The sequence below is a fragment of the Octodon degus genome, unplaced genomic scaffold (genome assembly GCF_000260255.1).
Source record: "Octodon degus isolate 3935 unplaced genomic scaffold, OctDeg1.0 scaffold00119, whole genome shotgun sequence".
In the NCBI taxonomy this organism is placed as follows: domain Eukaryota; kingdom Metazoa; phylum Chordata; class Mammalia; order Rodentia; family Octodontidae; genus Octodon; species Octodon degus.
Genome location: NW_004524695.1, coordinates 833,452 through 853,634, shown reverse-complemented (window position 1 = coordinate 853,634; position 20,183 = coordinate 833,452). Strand labels below are relative to the sequence as shown.

General features: G+C 42.1%; 4 protein-coding genes across 6 annotated transcripts; 2 read left to right on the top strand and 2 right to left on the bottom strand.

Annotated features, from left to right (window-relative positions):
• The first annotated feature begins 2,092 nt into the window (after nt 1-2,092).
• Nucleotides 2,093-2,721, top strand: LOC111812289 (histone H4). The gene has a single exon (XM_023700030.1). It carries the CDS (start codon nt 2,385-2,387, stop codon nt 2,694-2,696), a length of 312 nt encoding a protein of 103 aa, XP_023555798.1. The 5' UTR covers nt 2,093-2,384; the 3' UTR covers nt 2,697-2,721.
• A 1,821-nt stretch (nt 2,722-4,542) lies between these two features.
• Nucleotides 4,543-5,930, bottom strand: LOC111812284 (histone H1t-like). The gene has a single exon (XM_023700021.1). It carries the CDS (start codon nt 5,540-5,542, stop codon nt 4,910-4,912), a length of 633 nt encoding a protein of 210 aa, XP_023555789.1. The 5' UTR covers nt 5,543-5,930; the 3' UTR covers nt 4,543-4,909.
• Nucleotides 5,931-7,878: 1,948 nt separating this feature from the next.
• LOC101579089 (histone H2B type 1) lies at nt 7,879-17,146 on the bottom strand. 2 transcript variants are annotated; one of them, XM_023700027.1, is made up of 2 exons: nt 16,741-17,146; nt 7,879-7,965 (listed from the first exon to the last, which is right to left on the bottom strand). In XM_023700027.1, exon 1 carries the CDS (start codon nt 17,128-17,130, stop codon nt 16,750-16,752), a length of 381 nt encoding a protein of 126 aa, XP_023555795.1. In that variant the 5' UTR covers nt 17,131-17,146; the 3' UTR covers nt 7,879-7,965; nt 16,741-16,749. The 2 variants fall into 2 exon arrangements, with proteins under 2 accessions (XP_023555795.1, XP_004640173.1); XM_004640116.3 differs by lacking the exon at nt 7,879-7,965 and adding an exon at nt 7,972-8,547.
• Nucleotides 17,147-17,426: 280 nt separating this feature from the next.
• Nucleotides 17,427-20,085, top strand: LOC101579492 (histone H2A type 1). 2 transcript variants are annotated; one of them, XM_004640117.2, is made up of 2 exons: nt 17,427-17,960; nt 20,045-20,085. In XM_004640117.2, exon 1 carries the CDS (start codon nt 17,464-17,466, stop codon nt 17,854-17,856), a length of 393 nt encoding a protein of 130 aa, XP_004640174.1. In that variant the 5' UTR covers nt 17,427-17,463; the 3' UTR covers nt 17,857-17,960; nt 20,045-20,085. The 2 variants fall into 2 exon arrangements, with proteins under 2 accessions (XP_004640174.1, XP_023555792.1); XM_023700024.1 differs by lacking the exon at nt 20,045-20,085 and adding an exon at nt 18,828-18,879.
• The last annotated feature ends 98 nt before the right edge of the window (nt 20,086-20,183 follow it).

The window sequence follows — 20,183 nt, the reverse complement described above, 5'->3', positions numbered from 1 at the left end:
AGCCTAAGCACTCTGGCAAGTGCAGCGGCAGCGTGTCAGAAGTGTTTCTGTCCTAGGATTTTTTACTCCAGGACAATCATAGTTAAAAGTCATAGTGTATGCAGGGCTGCCTTTGATTCAGAATTATTTGAAGAAAAAAAAATACATATATGCTATTTCAGAACTCTAATATTCTGATAGAATTGGCCTGGAGTACATTCTGGACAGTTCTTACTTTCTTTTTTTATACCTCCGATTAATATAGTGTCAATTTCCTATATGCTCCATGAGCCCTACTAGCCACACTGTAGAGCTTCCATCTGAAGGACCTAATTCACAGGTCAAATGAATGATATTCTGGCATGTTAGGCTTACCCGGAGGATGAGAGGAAGGTGACAAGAAAAATACAGCCACATAGAATGAGGGGTGACTTACCCCTCTCCCAAGCCACACAATATCTATATTCTTCCAACAGTGAAAAGTTCAAGTACTGTATATTTCTGCTTATACATATTTTTTAATTTTTTTTGAGCCCTGAGCATTGACCCAAGGGCATCACATATAGGCAGGTATTCCACCACTAAGTTATATTCCCAGCCCTTTTTATTTTTTATTTTAAGACATAGCGTTGCTTAATTGTGCAGGCTGACCTAGCAATTGTAATCCTCCTGCCTCAGCCTTCAGCTGGCTGGAACTGCATATTGCAGCAGCACACAAAGTCTACACATTCATTATTTTTGAAACATTGTTGTTGCAAAAAGTTGAAAGAGAGATATTAGAAGTAGAGAATAGAAAAAAATAATACGTAAAATGTCAAAAGTCATTTTTTAAAATGTTGTAATAAGCCAAATTAATTTGGGAGAAAAGGCAACCTAAATGTGCAGTTGTACTGAAAATAGTATTTCCTGGGATATATTTAAGGGTATTGCTCACCATTAATTTTTTCCCCAAATTACTTTGTTGTACACACTAATTTTCATTTTATGAATTTAAAAGCATATTGAGATTTCAGTCCTGCCAGTAAGTTCGTACTTTTTCTCAGTAGCGTTTGCCTTTCTTACTAGGTAAATTTCTTACTTTAAGGTGTGTGTTTCTGGTGAGTTGATAACCAGGAAACTAAACTTTTTCAATTTAAGTGCAGAGTATAACCACTTATTTTACCAATCTAACAAAGCATGGCATATAAATATCCTGCCCTAGGTCTCTTCTCCTTGCCTGCCTTGGTTTACATGTGAGGTGAGCACAGCTGAGGCTGTCATATGTTCTCACAGGCCATAATCTAAATCTTATGTACCCAAAATAAGCGTTTGTTTACTAACAAGGATTTTGGGTTTTTTAGACAAAATTATTCTTCCCAGGAAAAATTCCAAAAGGTACAGCAGGAATCTAAGGAGAAAATTTGTTGAAGTCTTTTCAAAACATATACAGACCAAATTCTGCTATTCTAACTTGTTAAAAAATAGGTTTACCCTTATTTTAACATCACTAATCTTATCAAAGGACTTTAAAGGGAGGGCCTTGTAGGCTTTGTAATGACCTTAATCGAGTATTAGCCCTATGCAATTAATTCCCACTCCCACAAAACGTATGTTCTTGTCTCTAAAACTGGAGCAGGTTGAAAAGGGATTAATAAAAGAAGAAAGAGAAGTGTGTTTGGAACTGCAGGCAAATCAAACAGGCCTGAAATAGGGCCAACTGATTACTCTAGCCTAGCCTAGAGGTTTCCTGCCTCTCTTACATTTACAGGAAAGGGAGGTAAGTAATAAATGTTTGAATCCATGGGCGGGGGGGGGGGGGATGAATTTAAACTTATAAGGTTTTAATTTTTTTTTTTTTTTTTTTTTTTTTTACTTTTCCTGTTCCCCAAAATAGAATATATGGGGCAGAGCTATATCAGGGCCAGGTTTGAACTCTGTCCAGGACAAGGCTGTCGGAATGTGTTAGTGTGAACAGAAAAATGAAAAGTATTCAGAGGAAACGGCCCTTGCTATATTAATCTACTTATTTTAGACTTAACGTGGACTTCATTCCACGGAATCATTCCCCAATTAGTGGGAATTTTAAAAACTGAAACGTGAAACGGCGATCTTTGCTTATGGTGACCGACCTGCGAAAATACTCTTTTAAGTGGCAAATGCGTAGACACAACGATGTAGTACAAGGGAAAGAGCTTTTCAGGCCAATGACATCTGTACTCCTCTTTCTATCCCGCCCACTGAATGGCAAGGTTTCACTGGCCAATCAGAACATTGAAATTTTACTAACCCTTTGCCCTACGCCCATCCCCTCGGTGAACTAATTTGGGGGGAAAAAAAAAAATCCTACCCGCGCTGTGGTTTTCAATGAGGTCCGCAGAGCTACTATTTAAGAGCTCCAGTTTGTTGCTCGGCCTGTAGTTAGAATCATGTCTGGCCGGGGTAAGGGAGGTAAGGGTCTTGGTAAGGGTGGCGCCAAGCGTCACCGCAAGGTGCTGCGCGACAACATCCAGGGCATCACCAAGCCCGCCATCCGCCGCCTGGCCCGGCGCGGCGGCGTCAAGCGCATCTCCGGACTCATCTACGAGGAGACGCGCGGGGTGCTCAAGGTCTTCCTGGAGAACGTCATCCGCGACGCCGTCACCTACACGGAGCACGCCAAGCGCAAGACGGTCACCGCCATGGACGTGGTCTATGCGCTCAAGCGCCAGGGGCGCACGCTGTATGGCTTTGGTGGCTAATATCATTACTTAAAAACGTAACCCCCAAAAAAGGCCCTTTTCAGGGCCACCCAAAAAGTCGCATAAAGAGCTGTTTCCTCCCGTGACTTAAGCTAGTTTGCAGTTCATTTTATGAAAAGGGTGACGAAAATCACTTCCAAACTAACGCGAGAAGTCGCTTACTCCAGGGAAGTATTTACCGCAAAATGTGTACTTCCGGCGTGGTTTTTTTTTTTTTTTTTTTCTTTTTGGCGCTTTGCTAGAACGCATCTGTGGATTGGCTGCAGCCGGAGACGTCCTGTGCTCAAAGCTCACCAGCAGCTCCGGTGAGACAACCCCAAATGAATTCCATGAAAGCGTTCAAAAGCAGAACGTTTTACAGGGAATAGGATATTTCCACAACTGCTATCCTATAGTCCAAAAAAAAGGTTAATGGGCACACTCAGAGGAAATGGGAGCTTTAATGGGAGCTGCTTCAGGCGCTGGAAAGCCAAAGGCTCAAAGGTGCGTGGTTACGTGTAAAGGACCCGCTAGTTCAAGAAGGAACTGCTGGCTGTTACGGGCAGCAGGTCATCTTCATCCTGGGTGGGGACACCAAGTGATGCTCTGCTCATACAGGCCTAATTTATGCGGGGCAGTGACTCCATACATAATTGCACCACGCTCAGTTCTCATAAAGACAGCGACCATCATAACTAAACAAGGCAAGAGCTGGAGGCTATTGTACAAATGGAAACCATTATGATTATAGTTATTTTCTATATTAGTACACAATTTAACTTTATAAAAAAAATCCTGTTTATACAAGTCTAGAGAGGAAAGAACATTGAATCACATAGAGAACATGCTCAGAATATCGGATAATGTACGAAATGCATGGTTTCACCTTTCCTGATAGTTGCCCAAAAAACAGTTGGAAATAGAATAACTAGATTTGTTATGTGTGATTAAGGAATGCATAATCACAGATTAAAGAAAAAATTGTATAGTTATTTCAGAAAGTTGCATTCGAGTTTGCAATAAAATTTTTGCACCTTAGAAAAGTGAAAATCAGCTCCTAACTACACAACCACAAACATTTCCATAGAGACAATAGGTTCAGTTTTTCAACCCGGGGAGTACCTTGCAGTATCATGAAGCTATATATTCTTTTTATAATAAGATACATGATCTGCTAAGGGTTACAATCCTATCAGGTCAGTAGGTACATCATGGCAGTGTATGCATATAATTCCAGCACTTGAGAGCCTGAAGCAAGACGAGAGAATACCCGCAAAGTCTGAGGCCAGCCTGGGCTACTACACTCAAGGCCAGTCTGAACTGCATAACAAGATCCTGTCTCAAAAAGACAAAAATAGGGCCTGGAGATAGCTCAGTAGAATAAGCGCTTGCCTGACAAGTGCAAGGGCCTGAGTTCAATCCCCAGTGCCACGGGGATTGAAAAAATAAGTACATAAATAAACATCTGCATCTATTTAAATACCAAATTAGTATATGCCACTGGTGGCAGTTGGCTGTGTATCATTGAAAGTTCTAAAAGGTTCACCATCACTACTACATATACTATTCCAAGATGCCTGTAACTTCACACTGAAAGTTTTGTCACACTCACAAAATAGTAAATTTTCAGCTGGAAACTAATGAAATTTTTAAAAGGTAAATTTCCTAAAGGACAAACCCTAGGGCACCTTGATTCATATTTACATACAGATCCCACAAAAGTCAATGAACACCAAGGTACTCAATTAGATGACACTAAAGAATAAATTGGGAACCTATAGTACAGGGTCTACAGGGTCTCACTACACAGATTGGACTCTTAGTGATCCTCTTGTTTTCAGCCTCCCAAGTGCTGGGATTACAGACAGGCACCACCATGCTCAGTTGTATCCGTACTTAAAAAAAAAAAAAGGAAAACATTTTGATACTGAACAACTTGTACTCCCATTTCCAGTCACTTTGCTAGAAAAAATACTGAATATAAATGACAATCCCTACCCTGAAATTTCTTGCATGCATAAACACCCTACTGAATGGGTATCACCCCAGAACTTCAGTATTTTTATATCTGTAAATTTAGATGTTATTTCCCCTCATCGGACCTCAATTTGTTAGCATTGTTAGGTTAAACACTCAAGAACTTGGGCAAATTTTCAGTGTTAAAGTCATTTTCAAAGTTATTTGGGTGGCTCTTAAAAGAGCCTTTGGGTTGTGTGAACTGGTCTTCAAGGTGCTCACTTCTTAGACGCTGCCTTCCTGGAGTTTCCTTTCTGCAGGGTAGACTTTGCTGACCTAGCCTTAGCCTTCCCCACTCTGGCCTTGGCCGGGGTCTTACGCTGCTGTAGGTTCTTGGACTTTTGGGTCTTCTTCCTGCTGCCTGACGCTTCCCTGTGTGCAACCCTTGACTGCTTAGCCCTCCTCTTGGTCTTGGTGCTTTTTGGGGTCCTGGAGTCCCTAGGCAAGCCCAGCTTCTTGTTCTTGGCAGAAGCAGGGCTTTTAACCTTGTCCTTGGTTTCAGGAGCAGCTTTCTTGCTGAGCCTAAAGGACCCAGAGGCACCAGTCCCTCGGATTTGCACCAGAACTCCCTTGCTCACTAAATTCTTGAGTGCCTGTTTGACGCGGCTGTTATTCTTCTTCACGTTATAGCCGGTGGCAGCCAGGGATTTCTTAAGTGCGGCAAGGGACATGCCTATTTGGTCTTGTGACTCAAACAGGGCCTGGGTGATCAATTTGGACAAGGAGGTGTTCTGTGCCTTCCGGTTTTCACTTGACTCCCAAACCCCCTTCTTGCCTCGTCTTCTGGCGGGTTGTTTTCCCATAGGGATTGGAGCAGGAGCAGTTGGAACAGTAGGCAATGTTTCTGGCATACCAAACAAAAAGATGAAGATGAACTGACCAACATCAAGCGTAATTTCTGGGGGGGGGGGGCCTGCAGGGCTTTATATAGGGTAGGGCGCGCTGTGATTGGTGCTTCGCTGGGGCACCGCCCCCTCGCCTCAGAGGCAGAGCATTTGTGTTTGTTTTACCCTCAAAAGTTGAAGCCCACAAAACCACTTCTTGTAGAATCGCACAGATTCCACTGCTGAATGATTCCTGGGGCTGCAGATTTCACCTGACTTTTTCCTTTTTAGTAACAGACAACCCGATGTGCTCAAATTATTGAAGAAAACCCTCAATTTTCAGCTATGTTCAAAGGAAAAAACAAAACTTCCTCTTTTCCTTTTAACTTTAAAACTAATTCTTAAGCAAAAATTTGTCTCATGTTTTCTGAATAGTTTTCCATAAGGGTGGCTTCTAAATAGTAAAGGAAAAAAATTAGTCATGCGCTAATTTTTACTGAAAACTACTTATATATGTGAGGGAAGTAACACAAATCTCGTAGCTGTCTTGTTGCAGACTTCATAGGATGAAATTCGGGATGTTGTAAGCAAGCACTGTCTAATAAAACGTAGACCACAAGGAATGTGGGTTGTCTGGTATTAAAGCACCTTCCCACTTCCTGCCACCCTGTAGAAGGTCCTCAAGGATGGGACAAAGACAAGAATCTTACTAGTGACATATGCTTGGCCAAAAGCAGGTCATTCTCACGGCTGGTGTCTTCAACCCAGTTATGCTTCTCTTTACATTAATTTGGCATTCCTCACACAATTTATCCTCACCCAAGGTAAAGAGTCATAGTCACCGTCTCTCACGAAGCACCACAAAGTGCCCTGCAGATCCGAGCGCCAACAAGACTGGGCTGGCAAGTGTGGCAGTAGACGCGTTGGAAAAGGTGGTATCAGAAGTACTGTGAAGAAAGCTCAGCATATCAGTCAAGCAGAGCTGAAGAAGGACCAGTTTGTAAAAATCCTCAAATACCTGTGCAAAAGATTTGGACAAAATCTGCAGGACAGGAGTCATGATAGGCTTGGAGGACTAAGGCTGTTACAGTATTACTGTATTTGCCTTGGCTTCCGATTTATTGTATAATCGTTATTAAGGAAGGCTGAAAGAGGTTGGAGTCTATCGTGTCTTAGAATGGATTTTCCCTGAGACAGTATGGAAAAGTGTGCACATTTGAAACACTTGTGAAGCAAAACCTAAGACGAAAATTCACATCTGATTGGAGCTACAGAAAGACTCATTCTCTTTCTTTCCATCTGTCTGTGTCTGTCAATCTCTCTGTCTCTGTCTCTCTGTCTGTCTGTCTGTCTGTCTGTCTGTCTGTCTCTCTCTCTCTCTCTCTCTCTCTCCCTCCCTCCCTCCTCTCTCTCTCTCTCTCTCTCTCTCTCTCTCTCTCACACACACACACACACACACACCCCTAAAACAAAAATTTGGAAAACTACCTTAAGCACTAGCATTAATCAATTTTATTTTTTTAAACACATTGGTTTCACATCATGAGATTGATTTTGCACCCCCACAAATGAGTTGTGATCCTCATTTTGAAATACATCAACCCCCAGGGAATGCACTTGTCTCTTTCCCATCTGTGAGATAAAAATACCTAACACCAGTGACTTATTGGGAGAAAGGTTGATTGAAGCACATGGAATCAGAGTGTGCAGTGCACCACAGGTTGGTCCAAGGCAGAAACCACATGGTAGAAGGGCCTGGTAGAGGAAGCTGCTCAGCCCTTAGGGTCAGGACTCAGAGGAGAGGAGCTAGGTCAAGAATATCCCCTTTCAGGTCATGTCCCCAGTGACCTCCTGTCTTGCAACCCGGCCTCAACATCTAATAATGCTTTGAGTTGGGAATTCATCAATTGATTACTTCACGGTAAAAGTAGTGCTCCCACAGTCCAATCCCTTACCAAAGCTCATGAGACTTTGGGGAAACATTTTAGATATAAACCATAACAGAGAGCTCATAGGGGCATTTATCTGAGTACCTAAGTGTATACTTTTGTTGGGATTCTCTGACTCTTGATGCTTACCAAACTTTTGTGTCCTTAACTCTCAGTGGCTTGTGGACCAGGAAGTTCATCAAGTTGATCTTTTTATCTACAGGTGGCAGAGTACATCATCCTATTGCTTTAAAAGTAACATACAAGTGGTGAATTTAGGAAATTCCTAGACCATAATTTATAATCCAAATAAAGAACCATGCTTCATGTTTTCTTTTAAAGAGCTAAAATGTTGGGCTGGGGAGATGGCTCAGTGGAATAAGCACTTCCCTGGCAAGTGCAAGGGCCTGAGTTCGAGCCCTGGTTCCACAAAAAAAAAGAGCTAAAATGTTACCATAAAAACAAATCAAAGATGAATATTCAGAGCTTCGCCTGTGCCAGTTGTTCAGCTAAATCTTCTTCCTGAAGGAAAATACATGAAAAATTATGATTTGTATGACCTATATGTGACATGTAAGTGGGAGTCAATGAAATTAGTCAAAAACACAAATGACACATAAAATAAATACGTATTCATAAACATTCTTGCTAGTCATGATTAGTTAACTAAAAATTATCAATATATATTTACAACCTGACATCTACATTTATATGATATTTATTGATTATATTTACATTATTATGCATTCATATTCTTATGAGTAGCTACCTCATATATGTATAAAAACAACAGGAGACACGGGGAATTATTTTAATTCTCTTCTTTGTATGTGTTTCTTTTTACAAATTTCTACCAAAAAACATTATTTTTATACTCAGAAAAAATCCAATATTTTAGGCAATTGCCTATTGATCTTTCTTGATTGTTTTACCAGTGATCTTCCAGTAGCTATCACTTTTCATTAGTTTATTTGCGAAATAAAACAGTGTCCAGCAGCAGCCAGTGGTAGAAAAGTAAGTCTAAAGGCTATTTGCTCTTCTTGGTAAAAAGAGATCGACTGATTCACTTCTGTGATTTATCCAATCTTCATCATGTACTTGACTCTGAAAACAATAAAAATGATAATGATGAATGTTCATTGGGTGTTTTCTCTGCCTTTATAGATAACAATGCATTTGTTTATTGCAACAATTTCATGAGACACCCCTATTCCTCTCTTTCCTTTCCAGATGAGGAAATTAAGGCATGGAGAGGTTGAGTTTTCCAGGCAGCATAGCTGCTGGATAGCAAGACACTGCAGTGATCCCCACACACTGGGCAGTACTTGAAAATATTTCAGGGCATAAGGGATAGGTGTGGCTTTGTCAGTGGCCTGGGAGTTCCATTTGATGGATGACTTGAAGGAGAGGAATTTGCCAGGTGGAAAAAGGGAAATAGGGCTTCTCATAAGAAGACACAGTGACACAAGCCAAGGAGTAGGGGCTGTCTAAAGAGGGAGGTTGGCTTGGCCAAGAGCCCAACAGAGTTGCCTGAGAGGGACTCAGAGAGAGCCTCAAGCAATGACAAGAGGAGAGGTCATGCTTGTAATTCCCACGTGGGGTGGCCATTAAGAGTTCCCATGTGACACTTTTCTATCCAGTGATCACATTTCTGGTCAGCTGGTAGAAGTCACCCCCATGCTCCCATGTCTGTCTTCCTTTAAAATAAATGACGCCAAATGAAATATTTGATGGAGCAATGCCTAAATAAGTGCTAAGTCTGCTTCCTAGGGTGTTGTAAAATGTGTCTTCTCCCTCCTCTTGACAAGTTATCAAAGACAAATCTTATTTTATGCTATCCACGTGTCCAAATCCAGTTCAGAGAATGGATGCAAGATTTTCTTGACAAAGAATACCCTTTAATTCCTGTGAGATGATACATTGTTCTAGTGGGAAGATGTGGGTTTCTGTGGCAAGTGTTCCTAAATTCAGCTAATCCAAGAGCTTATAATCATGACACACTACATTTCTAATGCCCAGGGACCCACCTTACTATGGAAAGACAGAGACTTTTTTTTATATATTTCACATTAACTATTTCTTTAAAAATTAATGAAAAATGTCACATTTAGAAAATTTTTACAAAACCCTGTCTGGAAGCAGAGTGTGGGGGCAGTTGCAACGAGTAGGGGAGAGGGCATCTTCTCTCTTTAGTTGGTGAGCGGTACAGTCTCCTCCACAAACTTTTGAACACCTCTACACCCAGAGGGACTTTTCATGTTGGAACAGTGCAGTTTATAAACTTCATGTTGGGTCCAGTACAGTGGTCTCAACATATCCAAGGGCCACACTTTCTTAAACTCTACTGAAAAGGGACCACATCTCGGAAGCATGTAGTGTACACCTTGTGTGTGCCCTTTCTCATCACAAAGCACAGTGATGGCAGTGAAAAACCAAGAGAAGAGGAGACAACTTCGCAGAATGGTAAAAAGGCAGAACCCAAAGGGCTTTATTTTTCCTTTCTTCTGCCACAAAGACTCCCCTTATCCTTTCCTGCTAATATTTTATTGTATGAAGATTGATTGAATTAATATAGGAAATCATAACAATGCTTATCCCATATTAAGTACTATACCACTATGAGCTGCTCTTGTTGCATGAAGCATTTGCATTAATACATTAATGTTAATATGTGTATCATCATATCTATGAGTATGCCTGATGCCCCTTTGAATGCTCTCTACTTTTTCCCTAACCCCAGAACTCAGTCCTTTCTCCCACTCTGTAGAATCTGTTACAACAGCTATTTGCAGCCTTTCTTCCCCATGGAAATGTAAGCTCCATGAACGTGGGGTCCATTTCCAGGGAGCCAAGCGCTGAAGATGGGCACTTTAGCATCTGGAGGACTAAGAACTAAGCGTGGTCCTGCAGGGAAGTAAGGGAAAGGGAAGCAGCCCTCTCCCTAGAGCATCCCAAAACTAGGGCTACAGGCAATCTGTGCCACCGAGACCTTGTCACCAGCTGAAGCAAAGTCATGGTGGGACCTTACAGTAAGAAGAGAGCAGTAAGAAGAAAGGAAGGAAAAAAGAAAAGGTGAGGCAAGAAGAACTGGACATCATGACTGACAGAATTCACTTGCTGTCTATCCACTAATCCTAGTTTGGGTGTTTTTGTTTTTGGTTTTTTTGTTTGTTTGTTTTTTGTCATTGGGCCAGTCTGTGTTTCCTTTTTTTCTTGGAAGGTGAGTGGAGCCAAGTCTGAGATTTAGTCAAGGAAGGACAGAAATGTTGAGTGTGGCTTCCTGGCCTAATTCCTAACAATTTGTCTCATGGGCATTTTTTTTTTCTTTCTTCTTCTTCTATCTGTTGACTTGACAGTGATTCCAGCAGAGATCTCAGAGACCCAAAGATGCTCCAAGTCTGAGATGAAAGGAGACTTTCTCTCTGGAAGACTGCAGCAAAGTCTGTCCTTAGCACACAGAGCACAGGAAGAAATCCTGACCTACTAAGGTACCAAGCCATGAAATTATGAGAATCTATTGAACACAATGGCAAGTATTACTGGCCTAATTTTGATCTTTATTTTTGAATCAAACTCCACATTGCCAGGCCATAGTAGCACAGACCCACCACTATTCAGGCCATCGAGCCAGGGCCCTAAGGTCAGATTTGGTTCCTCTCTAGTGAGTAGCAACTTTTCCTCAGCAAACCTCAAGCACCTCCGAATTTTGGAACAATTAGCTAGTTCCACTGAGAACCTCAGATATAAGGTTTTTCTGCTCAACTTTTCCCTCATTAGTTCATCATTGCCACCCCCAACCCTTACCCATCCCCTCCCCACTAAACTTGTTAGGTTATTTTTCTTTGTTTTTCTCCATGATTCGTACTTTCTAACAGGCTAGTGTTTTCCTTATTTACTGTTTTGGGTTTGTTTGGTTGTCTTACAAGAGTCCTAGCCCAGAGCAGGGATTTTGTGACTATCCCTTGACCTATACACAATGGAGATCAATACTTGATGCATAGGAAAGTATTTAAAATGTTTCTCACATAGATAAATCAAAATTACTGTGCTCGGGCCAGCTAGATAGCTCAGGGGATTGAAGCACCTGCTTAGGCAGAGCACAGCTGCTGGGGTTTGATCCTTGGTGTGCTGTTCTAGCTCTGCCCCCAGGGCACCCTGAGATGGCAACTGAGACTGGGCATGGTGGAGCATGCCTGTAGTCCCAGCACTTGGGAGGCTGAAAACAGGAGGAACACTATGAGTCTGATCTGTGTAGTGAGACCGTGAAGACCCTGTACTAAATACATTAAAAAAAAAAAAAAATGTGCTCAATTGACCCTAGGAATAATGTGATGATAAAATCAGAACTCAGATATCGCAGTTGTGGGTAGGGAAGAGTGACATCTAGATAAGTAGAGTCACTTAAGTGGAAATTGTGCAGCAGTTATGCAGAACAGCTAGCAGAGGATACTTGGAGACATGTCCTGGAGAAGGCACCAGCTGAGCAGGTGCCTTAGAGAATGAGCATGAGTTTGCCAATAAGGAAGGAAAGAAAAAATTATAAGGAATATAAGCATATGGATCAGGCAGGCATCTAGGGAAAGCTAGATGTGTGCTTTTCTGACAGGACACAGCAAGATAAAGGAAGGAATAGAAGAGGCAGGCCCTGTCATGGTTTAGGGTTTTTGCAAGGGGAACAATAGCATACAGGAAGCATTTTATAACAGTATTTAATAATGAACCACCCAAAATTCATATATAAGAAGTTCAGGAAATCTGTCCTCACATATAAACACTAAAGACTCCAGCTGAGGGCCTGGATCCTAATATCCTGCATGAGTCCAGCTGAAAACCTAGCGCTCATACCGGTGCCTCCCACAAGTCCAACGGGAGGCCCAGCGCCTACGAGATTTATGCAGCTCTGCTTCACGGATCTGTGGTGGAAAGGCCCAAAGATCAGTGGTGGAAGCTAGGAAGGGTCCCCTCAGAGGCAGTGGCAGGGCTGTCAAAGCATGAATGTATCAGGAGCTTCCTGAGAATCTTGAAGAAAAGATAAAATTCTTTCAAGTCCATTCAGACCATCCACCGCACGCAGTTCACATGCTGGCCAGCTGCAGTCCCGTTGCCACTGCCTTTCATTTCCAACAGATTGAATTCCAACCTGACAGGCTTAGAATTGGCCAGATCAAGTTCAGTCTCTGATCTAAGAGCCTAGAGTCCTGGGCACTCTTCAAATACTCCCCAAAGTCCTATACCCTGTTTTTCTGCAAATCTGGAATGACAGTTGTTTTTTAATGTTTTGAGGAATATACCTAAAGAAATAAATAAGTGTGGGAAAATATGTATTTCCTCTCAGTCTATTGGATGAGTACAATATAACCAATTCTCTTTTATTTTAAATAATAAAAAATAATTTTATTTTAAATAAAATTCCTATTATTTATCATACACTAACTCACCAAAATCTTAACTCATAAGCCACCATGGGCCTTTTAGTGTGAAGACAGTTATAAATAAATATTATTTGTCAAATAGCAGTAAACAGTACTTCTTATGCATTTGAATCTTAACCACCTCCAGAAGTTGTGTGCTGGTCCCCTCATGCTTGAGTTACAGATGAGGAGAGATGTAAATGACTTGCCTCAGTCTGGAGCCCAGAAATGATGAGCCAGAAGTCAAGCCCAGGGCTTCTGTCTACAGTGACTTCGCTATGTTCGTCACAGAACAATGCTTTGCAGCCACTTTCCTGACATGATGCGATTTGCGGAATGAGTGTCTCTTAGTTACATTTCATCTTCATTGCTTATGAGTAGATAATTAATAGCATACAACAGGCTCAGGGTGATTGAGTTTGTGAAATAATAACTCAAAAATATGTGAACTATTAACACACTTTTACTGTGTACAAGGTATATCAAGAAATAGACTAATTTTTTATCCAATAAAGGTTAAAAACTAATGTTTAATTGATAAGAAAAGAAAATAATTGTAGACTGTCTAGAAATAGTATATTGCATTTGTACATTATTTTTTGTAAAGAGTTCAGTATGAAGAGTTTGTTCTTCCATTAACTGAAAGATTTTCTAAGCATTTGTTTTATTGACTACAGCTAGTTATTTTCTAGAAACTCTCAAATGTAACTAATTATTTTAGAATTTTTACAGTGAGGGTAAAAAAAAAAATATATTGTTCAATGACTATCAAGTGGACTCCAGAAATTTTTTTAAAAGCTTATTTATTTTGGCTGGTTCAGCCTGCCCTGAGGGCGGGGCTGGCGCAGCATGTGGTTTCCTGGGATCAAACCAAGGTCCCCTGTGCCTTCCCAAGCTTGCCTAAGCAAGCGCTTTAGACCACTGAGCTATCTTGCTTGCCCCCAGTTTTGTTTTTTGTATAAAAGATATCTTAAGACTTTCATTATGTTGAATTTAGAGTTGGAATTTAGTCTTTTTTTTTTTTTTTTTTTTTTCCGGAACTGGGGATTGAACTCAGGCCCTTGTGCTTGCCAGGGAAGCACTTATTCCACTGAGCCATCTCCCCAGCCCCTAGAGTTGGAATTTAGAATAGTTAGAAAATAAGAGCCAAAAGACCAGACATGGTGGCACATACCTATAATTCCAGTGCTGGGGAGACTGAAACAGCAGGATCATTACTAGTCCATGCAACACAATGAGACACTATATCAAATACATGAAATTAAAAAAAAGTCAGAGAAAATGTGTGTTATAGGGGCCGAGGAGATGGCTCAGTAGAATAAGTGCTTCTCTGGCAAGCTCAGGGCCTGAGTTCAATCCTCAATTCCGCCAAAAAAACCCAATTGTATTATATTAAGATACGGACATAGATTAGGAATATATAAAAAGCCAGAAAAAAAGCTACAATTTTAAAGTGATTAGACATATTAAATTGAATTACAAGATCACAGAATAACACCAACTTTCTTAAATAATAAACGTTCTTTATCTTGTATGCTTATTTACGCTTGTCTGCAGCTCCATTACCTGGCAGCATCAGAGCTGTTTGTATGAACAGCAGCCCTAAACACAGCAGGCAATTGTCTTTCCTCCAGTATGAGAGAAGCAGTCATACAAACTTGTTTGGTTCTTTTGGACCAAGTCCACGTACTTGGTCCACCCACTTTACAGATCTAAGTGACATCATCATCAATATAAAGTATCTAGAAATAGACTTACATTAAGAACACTTTTTAGGAATTTGTATTTTATAAATTCCACACAAGAAACTATAGGTACCCAAAGATTTGGCATAGTTTCCTTAACTGAATATTTATCTAAATTCTTCAAGTTATAAGTTATAAGGTCAGTTTTTAAGCTGATATATTGATTCCTTACAAAGCATAAAATTATAAAAGTAATTCCATTTTAAATGTTATAAATTAATTTAGTTCAATGAAGTTACAATTTTAAAACTAGTACAGTGACATCTAACCAATAAATCTAATAAAAGCTTAATTCAAATTAATTAGTTTTAAATTGAGACCAAGCCTGGTGGCACAAACCTTAATCCCAGCACTCAGGAAGATCACTGGGAGTTAGAGCCCCATCTGGGGTACATAGTGAGTTCAAGGCCAGCCTGCACTACAATGTGAGAGACTGTCTTAACCCCTCAAACCAATTTAAGTTGTTTTAGAACAATGAAGTACTTTTTTAAAATTTCTTATATAGTGTTAATTAAAACCATTAAAGTCACATTTACTTTTCTTTCAGTTACAATCTGGAAATAGAACCTTTAATGAATTTTGATTCTTTAGAAAAATTGACATCGATTTAAATATATGTATTTAAAAATCTTTATATAAATCAATTAAAATTTAAATTTACAGTACAATTTATTAATAGCATCATGACCAGAAAGAAAAGTACTAACTCCCAGATTTGGTTTCCACATACAGAGAATGTCAAAATCCTTAGACCAATACCAACTAACTTTTAAAAATTAATAAATGAACCATATTCTCAGCCCTCAACAACAACTGACCAGAGTTAAGAGCCAGAACAAGAAGCAAACCTGGGCAAGAATGAAGTGTAGCACGCAAGAGCCAAGAAAACATGAGCAAAACCTTAAAGGACAAAGCTAAAAGAGAAGAGCATGCAGGCCCCACACTGCCGGATTCCTGTTGCTACTTTCAAACATCACCTGGTGGAACCTCCAGAAATAAAGATCAGTCTGTTTTCTTGACTGAGGAGAGCAGCAGTACGTAGCAGCATTACCTCATCGCAGGCAAGAAAAACAGCATTTATATAAAATGGAAAAGGAGTGGAGAAATTTTCTGCCTGGGAACAGTGAACCCCGTTCCAGATTTGTGATTAGCTGCTTAGTTTCAGTTCGGAGAGAGGTGAGATGGAGCGGGGCATCAGTGCCCCCACGGACCACCTGGGGCACAGGAAAACGCTGTGGAGGGCTCAAAAAAGCTTAAGACTTGGCTGTGGAGCGAGTAAAACAAGGGATCCTAGTCCTGTAGTTGCACTTTCACCTTAATTGCTGCATCGTTTCCAGAGGAATCTCCGGTATGCTAAGACCTGGCAGCCAGTAGCTGAAGGCTTGTTCCAGGCAGACAGAGATTATTTTACACTCCTGGATCAAAGAAAACTAGGTTGCGGGCCACAGAGTCTTTATGTAATTTTGTTAGCTCAAATTACAGGGATTTCATCTAAAAATTGTAAAATTGTTTTTAACGTTTTGCTCGTACGAGTATTTTCGAGGGAGAAATTTGTTCGTGTACAAAATGTCGTAGGCTTAAATGAGATGGGTAAACAGCTTCTATTTTAACATTTCTGTAGAACAAAAATTCTAAAAACTAAAAGGTTCAATTTCCCAATCCAGGAAATCAGCTTGGATTCAGACCTGGAAAAACTCCAGGACGCTAAACCACGCCTTCCGGTTTCTCTATTGTCTCACCTTCGTTCTAGGAGCAGAGTCGGTAGCTGCGGGCCTTGCAGGCTTCCCAGTGTTATAACTGACACTCGCAACTGCGTTTTTCAGAAATGGATCATTTTCAATCCGGATTGCCCCTTTTAAATCTACAGTTCAGGCCTCAAACGCTAGACAAATCCTGGCAGGCACTGACCCCTGAGGTTCACATAAAGAATTGCCCCGGGTGTATGTAAGCAAACCAATGAGGTGTAACTACAGACAATAGATGTCTAATACTCTGCAGAGCCACTAAAACAAACCCATTCCTTTGACAATAAAGTGCCTCATCAGCTACCCCTCCCCCAACTAAACAGTGCAGACAGCTCTCTTTGTGAACAAATGGGTGGCTCTTAAAAGAGCCTTTGGTGGTAGATGCGGTAAGCTTACTTGGGAAGTTTACTTGGAGCTGGTGTACTTGGTGACAGCCTTGGTGCCCTCAGACACAGCGTGCTTGGCCAGCTCCCCGGGCAGCAGCAGCCTGACGGCCGTCTGGATCTCCCGGGAGGTGATGGTGGAGCGCTTGTTGTAGTGCGCCAGGCGCGACGCCTCGCCCGCGATGCGCTCGAAGATGTCGTTGACGAACGAGTTCATGATGCCCATGGCCTTGGACGAGATGCCCGTGTCCGGGTGCACCTGCTTGAGCACCTTGTACACGTACACCGAGTAGCTCTCCTTGCGGCTGCGCTTGCGCTTCTTGCCGTCCTTCTTCTGCGCCTTGGTCACCGCCTTCTTGGAGCCCTTCTTCGGGGCAGGCGCCGACTTCGCTGGCTCAGGCATCTCTAAGATCTCAAAACTGAAGTGGAATGAAAATAACAAGCAGATTTCTGCTATTTATAGGGCGTTTATGCTAATGAAGGATTCAGAGAAACTCTTAGATAATTGGAAGACAAACGGCTGAGCCGTCATACATGGGCAGAACTATGCAAATGAAGGATGGAAATACAGATTTTCTATTGGCTCACTTCATGATACTATTTCTAGCCAATCAGGTGGTAGATTTTACGATCCAGGAACTAGCTATAAAAGGAGCCACGTCTCACTTCCTCCTTTACTGTACTTGCTTTTCTGTGAGCCATATTTTTGTCTTATAGGTCCCAAAGTGTATTTGAGATGTCTGGACGTGGCAAGCAGGGAGGAAAAGCTCGCGCCAAAGCCAAGTCTCGCTCCTCTCGCGCCGGGTTGCAGTTCCCCGTGGGCCGCGTGCACCGCCTGCTGCGCAAGGGCAACTACGCCGAGCGCGTGGGCGCCGGCGCCCCGGTCTACCTGGCGGCGGTGCTCGAGTACCTGACGGCCGAGATCCTGGAGCTGGCGGGCAACGCGGCGCGCGACAACAAGAAGACGCGCATCATTCCGCGCCACCTGCAGCTGGCCATCCGCAACGACGAGGAGCTCAACAAGCTGCTGGGCAAGGTGACGATCGCGCAGGGCGGCGTGCTGCCCAACATCCAGGCCGTGCTGCTGCCCAAGAAGACCGAGAGCCACCACAAGGCCAAGGGCAAGTGATTTCATAGGCGTCTGAGTTTCCGGAACCCACACTAAACCCAAAGGCTCTTTTCAGAGCCCCCACCATTTCAAAAGAAGAGCTAAAAACACTAGGTAGTGCCGAGGTAAGTTTTAGGCCTTGTGATACTGAACCTAAAGTTTGTAAGAACTGGCTGAAGGCGTTGTTGCATGCCTGCAGTCCCAGTTTGAGGCTCAGCAGAGTTGCAGACTTTGATGGTATCCTGGGATACATTTTTAAGGCTAGCCTGAAGTACGCAGCAAGAACCTGTGTGGAAAACGAATACTAAAATACTACGGTGTTTTGTTTTAATTTGGCAGGAAACAGAAATTAGGTAGTTTTAAACCTACACTGTTCTTGCGGAGAATGATTGGTCAGCAACGATCATCCATAGCTAACTGGAAAGTAAAGTATGAGGACTTAAAGCTCCCGTAGAAATTATGTGAGGTTCTGGACATACTTCCTGATCTGGTCACTTTCACTTGCCCGCCTGACAATAGTTTGCTTTATGCCCTAATAACCTGGTACTCTAGGGCAAGTGCTACACCCCTAGTCTTCCAGTCCAACCTGAAAAGCCATCCTTCTGCGGGACCCCGGGTCACGCTGTTAACTTTTGCTACCATGGTAGATACCTGGTCACTATTTCTGCAATGACAAAAATCGTTCCAGGGCCATGCAAAAATTTCTCAGGTGCTGTTCTCCTGGGCTCTTGGTTCTATTGGGCTTCTTTTCAAGCTGACGTTGCTTATGACTTGAAATGGTCCTTGAAGGAAAGGCAGGGGGTAAAAGCTGACCAGTGATTGTCTTAACCTCTGGCTGGCCTAAGGCAGACAGCCATATAAGCAAAGGCTCGGGGAATTCTATGGAAGCAGAGTGGAATCCCTTCATCTGGAGTGCAAACCCGTGTGTGGTGGGAAGATATGTATTTTTTTTAATCCAAGCAGAATCTGATTTCTGTGACACATCTTTCCAGATGCTGGCATCTCTGCCATGATCTGTGGCAGCTGTCCTGAAAAAGGAAATGGTTCCGTGGCTTGGTGACACGGAAATGAAACTCCCGACCTGAGAGATACCGGGACGAGTTCGTGTTCTCTAAAACCGAAGAATGAATTTTAGGAACAAACGGAGTTTAAGAGCAGAATGTTTATTGAGGGAAAGAAAAGTTCTGTCCAAGAGAGGGACAGAAGGGGGACCCAAGCAGGTTGTCCCTGGGAAGATGTCTCTTCCAGGGACTTTTTATAGAGTAAAACCTTGCAGTTGAGGCAGGTTTGAGGTGAAGAACATGAAAACTGGCTTAGGTGGGCATGAGATGGAACAAAACTACGGGTCAACCACTGAGATTATAAGCAACTTTGCTCAGGTAAAGGTTAAATCCAGGACCAAATGAGGAAGTGAGTCACAGGACTGGGTCTCTTCCTGTTGGGGGTTGATTTAGTGACTGTTTAGGGTTCTTTCAAAGTGATTGATACCGATTTAGAATATCAATCCCTGATGCCCATCCCTAGGAATGTATGTGGCTGTATTTGTTTACTTTGGTCTTGACAAGGGACCCAAAGCTGGAGTGTCCGTCTCTTCCAAAGTTGCAAAGTCATCTTGTCTCCCATTTTGTCCTTGAGGGCCTGGCCCTGTCTGCCTATAATATTTCTATCTAATTTAGCTGACTACAACATTGGTGCTTGGTGAAGGCAAGAAAAATAGAAATGTCCACCCTGATGTCCACCTATTAGAATTTTTAGAGGCATTATTTAAAGCACTATTGATTATACAGGGCAGCTGGGATGAGAATCACCAGACTTGGAGGAAGTCTGGCTTCAGTGTCCTGCTGGCTGGCATTGTGTGAGTGCCGTGTGCTTTCAGCCTAGCATTTCTTGTATGTGGAAGAACTTGTGTTTTCTAGGTCAAGGTTACTTGCTGTGAGGTTGGAATCCTTTCATTTATTTGCCAAGCGACCTTTGAACCCAGCGCCCATGTTCTCTAGATTACTTAACTTCTCTCTGAGGCCATCTCTTGTATCTACTCACCTTGCTATGAGGAAAAACCCAGTTCCATAGAGTTTAGAAATCTGTACCCAGGCTGATCAAGAGTGGAGGTGTGTTGGGTGTTTGTTGTGCAAGACATGCTTGTGTATGATCCCAGCACGCAGACTCACTTAATCTAACAATCTTATTTGTTTGTTTGTTTGTATTTTAGGAAAAGGTCTACAAGGTGTTCATGGTCTCACTACTAGATTGGAGTCCTAATGATCCACCTATGTACAGCCTCCCAAAAACGGATTACAGGCATGCTTCACCACACCGTCTCATTGGCTGTCTCATTCCTCTCAGAGGCC

Excerpts from the sequence above, each read along its gene's own strand:
- LOC101579089 (XM_023700027.1), bottom strand. The coding sequence starts at position 17,130 with ATGCCTGAGCCAGCGAAGTCGGCGCCTGCCCCGAAGAAGGGCTCCAAG.
- LOC111812284 (XM_023700021.1), bottom strand. The coding sequence starts at position 5,542 with ATGCCAGAAACATTGCCTACTGTTCCAACTGCTCCTGCTCCAATCCCT.
- LOC111812289 (XM_023700030.1), top strand. The coding sequence starts at position 2,385 with ATGTCTGGCCGGGGTAAGGGAGGTAAGGGTCTTGGTAAGGGTGGCGCC.
- LOC101579492 (XM_004640117.2), top strand. The coding sequence starts at position 17,464 with ATGTCTGGACGTGGCAAGCAGGGAGGAAAAGCTCGCGCCAAAGCCAAG.